Source organism: Parasteatoda tepidariorum, chromosome 7 (genome assembly GCF_043381705.1).
Source record: "Parasteatoda tepidariorum isolate YZ-2023 chromosome 7, CAS_Ptep_4.0, whole genome shotgun sequence".
NCBI lineage: Eukaryota > Metazoa > Arthropoda > Arachnida > Araneae > Theridiidae > Parasteatoda > Parasteatoda tepidariorum.
Genome location: NC_092210.1, coordinates 48944210 through 48951307, shown reverse-complemented (window position 1 = coordinate 48951307; position 7098 = coordinate 48944210). Strand labels below are relative to the sequence as shown.

At 26.5% G+C, this 7098-nt stretch overlaps 1 protein-coding gene across 1 annotated transcript in view; it reads right to left on the bottom strand.

Moving 5' to 3' along the window:
• Positions 1-292: 292 nt before the first annotated feature.
• LOC107448791 (branched-chain-amino-acid aminotransferase, cytosolic) overlaps positions 293-7098 on the bottom strand; it is an 11749-nt gene continuing 4943 nt past the window's right edge. Inside the window, exon 2 of the mRNA XM_043047386.2 lies at positions 293-4951. Within this exon, the coding sequence (XP_042903320.1) occupies positions 3134-4336 (1203 nt within the window). The 5' untranslated portion in view covers positions 4337-4951 and the 3' untranslated portion in view covers positions 293-3133. The remainder of the gene's footprint in view (positions 4952-7098) is intronic.

Here is a 7098-nt window from a genome sequence, read left to right as displayed (position 1 = left end):
GTGGATAAAGAAGTGAACTTTCGTTTTTGAAAATTATTTTTCGATTTCATGATAACTTTCTTACAATAAGCTATTTCTGGAGTATTATTATAAATTCTTATTTTGTAATCAACTTATTTGAAAATTCCTATCATACTCATTGTGCCTCAAGTTACTACCTTATACATACTCATTTTGCATTAGAAAGTTGAATGTTTATCTTCCGGTTTGTGTTTTTCATTCCGATGATATTGCCTCAAGATGAATGTAATATGCTTAAAACCATATTATAAAAAAACAAAAACAGTTTGAATGCAATTGTTAACAAAATTTCAAGACATTTAATGAAATAATATATTTGTTGAACAAAACATATAATGGAAAATAGTTAGATGCTTTCAAAAACAAATAATCGTATCGATTCCTTCCAAAGTGCAATAAAATTAAATAAAATATAGTCTTTTTTCTCTGTCTAATTATAATTTTAAATGCTTTAAAATCTATTTGATAATTATTCTTAGCAACTAATTAGTTTGACATTACACAAAAAGTATTATTTTTTTTTGCATTATTTTAAAATGTATTCGAATTTCGAAATAAATATAAATTTATAATTAAAAAATGTGTATAACCCCTTAAAAATATAATTGAAGCATTTTGTTACAAAAAGAATTGACAAATATATTTATGGAATAAAAAAAATTAATGAAATATTTAATAAGATATTAAACGAATACAAACATATTGATTCAAATGCTTTTTAAAAATAAATTAAAATGTATCAATGTCTAAAACATATATACTATAATCAAAATGAATTATTTATAAAAATTAATTTTATAAAATTATTTGATAAAAATGAACTAATATAGTTAGCTACCGAAATATGAAACAAAATTAAATATTAAAAATTATTATAAATTATAGTCGTACAAAAATTAATAAATTAATGAATATTGATTTACCCTTACAAAATATTTGAAAGATAATTTTTTAAAATTTTTATACAATAGTGAGAAATTTGTCTAAAAACTATAGTGTTGAAATTCATAGAAATGAGAAAGATACAGAGCTATTTTTATTAGTACGAATGAGCCTGAAATAAGTTTTTGTAAAATTTTACGATGAAATCTCAAATAGGTGTTTTATTTTTTTTTTTATATTCGCAGACAAGGTAGCTTCCCGTATTGTCTACTGATGTGTTTATTTAACAGCACGTATGCTTTAATCCTAGATTTTGGTGCAAGTAGAATTTTTTTAAGAATTTCTCTTATCATTTTATTATTATATTATTATCAAATTAGTAAAATGATAAATATAGACTTCGATGAAAATTTGAATTAGTTATTCAATTATCTGGAACCGTCATGATAAAAAAAAATTAAACGTGCAAAGAAAAGTATTCTACAGCTGTGTATGATGTGATGATTGACGTAAATCAAATTGTTATAAAATATTAACTTTTCAAGCGGTAAAACTTATAAAATTTTCAAGCATAACTAAAAAAAAAATGTCTCAATATTCAAATTTTAGTATAATTGATTAAATCAATTGTTTTGAAAAAATTAAAAACGGAATTTCCCCTTAAACAATAAAAATTAATCATCAATTAAAATGAAAATTTCCAGACAATAAAACAGTTAATAAAATTACAATAGCATAATAAAGAATCTTATTTACATTAGTATTTAATGGTAATGATGATTCAATTTGCCTAAATATTAAATACCATGCTACTAACAAACTAAAAGTGTAACTAAAAAATTTTTAAATATTGTTTTTAATAAATTTTTAGATTAAATTATCATGTAATGTTTTCACTTTATTACATTTTTTCCCACTACATTACACGAAGGAAATAAAGAAACTAGAAAATGAGCATAAATTCCAAATGGTATAATGATAAACTCTGCATATCAAAAAATGACATTTTTTTTTTTAAAGAAATGCAATATTTTTAATAGAATACAGAATATAATTAATGAATGCAGTTTGAAAGCTAATATATAGTTAAAAATGTAACGAAATAGTTGTTAATACAATAATTCCATCAATTAAATTTAAAAGTCTTTTGTTCTTAGAGTTATTTATAAATACTATACATGCTGAAAATCTTAAAACTATAGTTTTAAGAAATAGGAAAGATTATTATACTATTCTCTAAATTCTAAAAATCATATTGTTTTCAGTAATTTTCAATTTTAACTTATAAAATTGTTATATTAAGTTTCACTGACGGTTGTAGGAAACAGACAATCATAAATGGTAAAATGATTAACTTTGAAAAACAGAAAGCTCTTAAAAAAAGTGCCTTTTCCATAAATGCAATGCATGAACATTTGTGAATAAAATCAGTTCTAAAGAGAAAATGCGTTTATAACTTATTTTTCATTTCATTTTGTAATTTTTTTCTATATTTTGCTCATTGAGCATAAATTTTAAGATAAATAATGTGGTAAAGCAAAACGCTCGCTATTTATAATTTTTTTTAAAAAAAAGTACTACAAATGCACTTTATTTGAAGGAAAAAAAATTAAATTTAAATCAATGATTCCAATTTAAGTAAAGGTTTATCAATACATTTAATTAAATATTATTAATAATTGTTAAAGAAATCCGAAAAAAGTTGCAAACGCATTACACCAAGCAATCACTTATAAAGAAATCAATTGTAAAAAAAGTTCTAACCAGAACGTGACAGAGGTATCAACTGCCACGGGCAAAGTTAAATGTATCAGCTTCATTTTAAAAGCTCTAGCAATAAGATCACGTTAAAAATTTGAAAGAGAAAATAAAGCCGATTACAATTACAAATGTGAAATACAGATTTATAATATGCAACTTATAAAAATATGAGTATAACAATATTAATATAAATATGTAATTTCATGATACAAAATTAAAAAAAAATGAAATAAAAATTATTTTAAATCGTACCAATGAAAATGAATTGTTTTTTGGCAGCCCTAAATTTTAGCGGCCCTGGGCTCTTTGCTATAGTTCATTAGCACCCCAAATGACTATGATATAATACTCACCTGTTTTTTAGACAGGTAGTCATACTTCATATTTAAAACTTCTCAAAATAATGGCCGCTAAAATGGACAGGAAACAAAATAGTTTGAATTTTAATAAATAATTATCCAAAAACATTTTACTCCTCATCTACCGACACAGACCAATCAGACGTTACTCTTCCGTACTGAATATCAGTTATCATTTTCAGGAAACGACTATGTAAGCCATCTTTTCGTTCCATAGTCGGAATATTTATATCCTCTCCATTAAATCGAATTAATTTTACAGGACACACCACCAAAGCAGTACCACACACAAACATTTCCAGCAAGCGACCTTCTTTTTGAGCACTGATTATTTCACGCATATTTATTGGTCTTTCAGAAACACGGAATTCATTCAAGCTCCTTGCCAAGTCTAAGACACTATGACGTACTACTCCAGGCAAAATAGTTCCATCTAAAGGAGGGGTAACTAATTCTAGATCTCCTTTCGTGTCCTTCAAAACAAAGAAAACATTCATTGCTCCAGCCTCCGTTATTTGATGATCAGGTCCATACAGCCACAAAACCTGGTCCATTTGTTGCTTTTGGGCAAGTTTTTGAATATACAAGGTTGGCGCGTAATTTGATCCCATTTTGTAACAGCCAACACCACCAGGGCAAGCTCTAACATGTTTGGGATCAGCTAGGAGAGATATCGGTTCTATAGTAGTAGTAAAATATGGACCAACAGGACCACTGACGACATAAAGCAAGGCAGTTTTCGCAGAGGCAACACCTAACGTATCTTCTGTTCCGATAAAGTTCGGTCTGATGTATAAAGAACACAATTCACGGTTTGGTATCCAGCTCTTATCGATGGACACTAGTTTCTTTATGCATTTTAGAAGTTCTTCCCGATTGAAACCAGGTAAACATGCCCGTTCTGAAGTGACCAAAAAACGATTCATATTCATGTCAGGTCTGAACAAAGCGACTTTTCCATTTGAATACTTAAATGCCTTCATGCCTTCGAACACAGATTGGGCATAGTGTAGAACTTTTGAGCAAGGGTGTAATTGAAATGCGTGCACCGGTAGGATTCGTGGTTTACCCCAACCAGCTGATTCTGACCACTCTACCTCCAACATGTGGTCACTGAAATTGGCTCCGAATTTAAGGGAGCTAAAATCTGGTTTTGGTTTCAATTTATCACCTTCGGCGAGAGTGATAGTTAGATCTTCATATTTAAAAGAATCATGGGTATTCCTAATAGAGTTTGCTACAGGTGCCAACGCCTGCAGCAGCGGCGATTTGTGAGAAACATTAATAAACAATTTCAACTTCGACAGAAGCATTTTCACCTCAAACGCGCCAGCTGTGTGAATGAATGAATGTTCGTTTACAAAATGTTTTCAAGGAGAAGTTCAGAATCTTTTACGTCATATCGAATAAAAACGAAGACACATTATGTGTACTTATTTTTTTATTAGTTATGATCAATTACTCAGATGACGCGAAAATTCTCCGTTTGGCTTCAGGCCATTTACGGCGAAGGAAAAACAACTCACAAGAAGGCGTGTTGGGGTTCGCAAAATATCTTGAGTGGTTTTCTAATCAAGGTTCCGATCATATCATAACAACATCATACGATTCCGAGTAACCAGACAAGAAATGAAGGTTTCAAGAATATTTATGAATATAACGTTGTGAATAGATGAATAGGTAAAATATGCAAATAAGTAATCACTATATTGAAATCTGGTATTTTGTTTGCAACGCCGCTCTTTAGAATTTCATTTTTTCATCAAATAATTTTGATACATTGCAAATTTTTATGTACTCATCATAATTATGGTTAAATTTTTAAGAAAAATCCGTATACTGGACCTTTGTCTTTCACTATAATTAATTTGAAAGAGTTCCTAAGTTCTCAAGTTTTCTGTAGAATAACACTAAATTCAAAATCACTCCTGAAAGGTAAAAAGAAAAATATTACATTATTTTCTTGAAATTACGTAGAAATATATTTTAAATAATTTGTGTAAGCTATATTTCTTTTTAAATACTACGTTCTCCAACGAAAAAGAACAATAATAAGAATAATTTTCTAGATTTTCTAGAAATTTTTATTTGATTTAAGCATTTACAATTAGGTGATTAATTAGTAACTGCAAAACATAAAACTTCGTATTTATTTAGTAACTGCAAATTATTCTACCACCGCTAATTTAACTTTAGTCTAAGATTTCGTTGCAAAAAAAAGCATTTCAGAAAACGTTTAATTAATATGCATTTACTGAGCAAATACAAAATATGATAAAAAATGAATTTAATTATGGATGAGAAATGTTATTAATCAAAATTTTATTTGATTTATAAACTATATTTTCAAACATATTTTTTATATGTTTATTATGTATATATTAGTTTAGAAATAATTGTTTTATTTAGTTATATATTTTTGAAGTTTTTATTAATCGAACGATTATATTGAATTTTATTATCAAATATCATTTTATTATCAAAACGATTATATTGAATTTTATTTATTTATTATCAAACGATAAAAAATTTTTTTTTATGTATAAAGCAGTTGCATTTTTTTAATCGAATTTGTTAGAAAGCGGAAATGTTACTCGATATTTTAACATTTAAAATATTTTTTTAATATTTTTTTATTTTTTATTTCTACGTGTTTCTTTAAAAGGAATTAAACCGCATAGTACCATACTTATACTGGTGAAAAAAGTCTTTCTTCCTTTTTTTCTGTTTTTGATATTTATTCTTCAAAAATTTTGAATAACTTTCGTTAATATAACAACGGAGTTTCTTAATTTACCCGTTAGAGCGTTTTTGTTTATATTTTATTTATTTTTTATACAATATGCTTCTTTAAAAATCAAAGAAGGTGCAATTTAGGAAACTAAATAACGCTTTGTACAGAGTGTTATTTCATGCCTCAAACAATAGTTAGATAGCAAAGAAACAAGATGGACATTACAATGCTTTACTAAACTATTATATGATAACCTGTACATTACTTTAGTTCTGCTATATATTTACACAGAATGTTCTTAATTTGCATCGATAACATGTAAAACAGATTAACATGAACCAAAACTTTGCGCAAGAACACAGCAACTTGATTCTTCTGCATGAATCTCTAAGAGAGAAAAGCTTCCTAATTTACCCGTTACAGCGTTGTTTTTTTTTTTTAAATTTTATTTATTTATTTTTTATTCAATATGCTTCTTTAGAAATCAAAGGTGATGCGATTTAGAAAACTTTGTTTACTAACCAAACAAATTTCCCTAAACAATTTAAGCGAAATTCCAACAAATTGGGAAACAAATTTCGAATTTAAAAAACGTTGCAAGTTTAATGTACAGTGTCAATATTTTGAAAAAAAAAAAAATTCTGAACGTAAGAACTTTTGAAAGGAATAAAAATTAGGAATAAAAATTATTACAATAAAATTTTATAATGCTTTCTAAACTTCACTTAGTATCTACCAACTAGAATTAAAAAAAAGATTTTAACTTTTATTCGAATTGTAACAATTGAAAAACATTAAATGCTGGTAAAATATTACTTATATAAAAGTAATAATCATGAAATCATTCTGTATAATTATACATGAACAACTTTCATTTTCTAATTAATAAAATATTACTTTTTGAATTACACATAAATAAACTACAGATTTTAAATTTCGTAATTTATAAAAAATAGCCTTTTCCCGGTCATAAAATTAAAAAAAAAAAAACTTAGTTATTAGTGTAAAACTATTAACGGTGCAAGTGCATAAGACCTGTTTTGACAATACATATTTGATCATTATTATATGTGAAGATGTGTCTTTAGTATTTTGAGAAATTGATCAATCCTACGTTATTAAGACCTATTAATATTTAAATATATTGTCCAGAAAGATAAACCCTCTTTTCAAGGTCAATTGGGCTCTTCTCTATCTGTCCACCAGCATTTCATGTTCTTATTTGTGGGCTTCCGGCCCTTACTTTAATAAAATTATATGATTTCTGTATTTTCCTGCATCTTTTTCAATAAGCACGGGCTAATATATATATATATATATATATATATATATATATATATA